At 68.6% G+C, this 433-nt stretch overlaps 1 protein-coding gene across 1 annotated transcript in view; it reads left to right on the top strand.

Moving 5' to 3' along the window:
* The window catches only part of LOC109291159 (D-threo-3-hydroxyaspartate dehydratase-like), a 41667-nt gene that overhangs the window by 35656 nt on the left and 5578 nt on the right, over positions 1 to 433 (top strand). The window contains 1 exon segment of the mRNA XM_019508023.1: positions 130 to 319. Coding sequence (XP_019363568.1) covers positions 130 to 319 — 190 coding nt within the window.

The following is a 433-nucleotide window of genomic DNA, read 5'->3' as shown; positions in this document are numbered from 1 at the left end:
TACATCTTCTGTGGTAAGCCTCCACGCCTGGCCCGAGACCTGGGGCTGCCCAGGCCCCCACGTGCCTCCTCCAGCACCGGCGGGGACACGGGAAGCCACTTGAGCCCGTGGGCTCCTCTCGCTCTGCAGACCTGCAGCAGGTGACGATTGGGTCTTGCCAGCTGGAGGACGTCGCCATCCGGGTCCTCACCAGGGTGATCGGCCACTACCCGCATCGCAACCAGCTCCTGGTGGACTGCGGCTGGGCCGGGCTGAGCCTGCACGGCCTGGGGCAGCTGCCCACGGGCTACGCGCTCGTCGAGGGCCACCCGGACCTGAAGTGAGCGTGGCCGAGCGGCGGCGGTGGTGGCGGCGGTGGCAGCGGCAGGGGGTTGGGGAGACGTACCCGGTTTAATGCTCTCCCTCTGTAGCATCCACTTCTGCCGTTGTCAGA

The sequence above is a fragment of the Gavialis gangeticus genome, unplaced genomic scaffold, assembly GCF_001723915.1.
Source record: "Gavialis gangeticus isolate Ggan-Ray unplaced genomic scaffold, GavGan_comp1, whole genome shotgun sequence".
NCBI lineage: Eukaryota > Metazoa > Chordata > Crocodylia > Gavialidae > Gavialis > Gavialis gangeticus.
The sequence above is the reverse complement of the archived record's forward strand: the minus strand, read 5'-3'. Positions and strand labels throughout refer to the sequence as shown.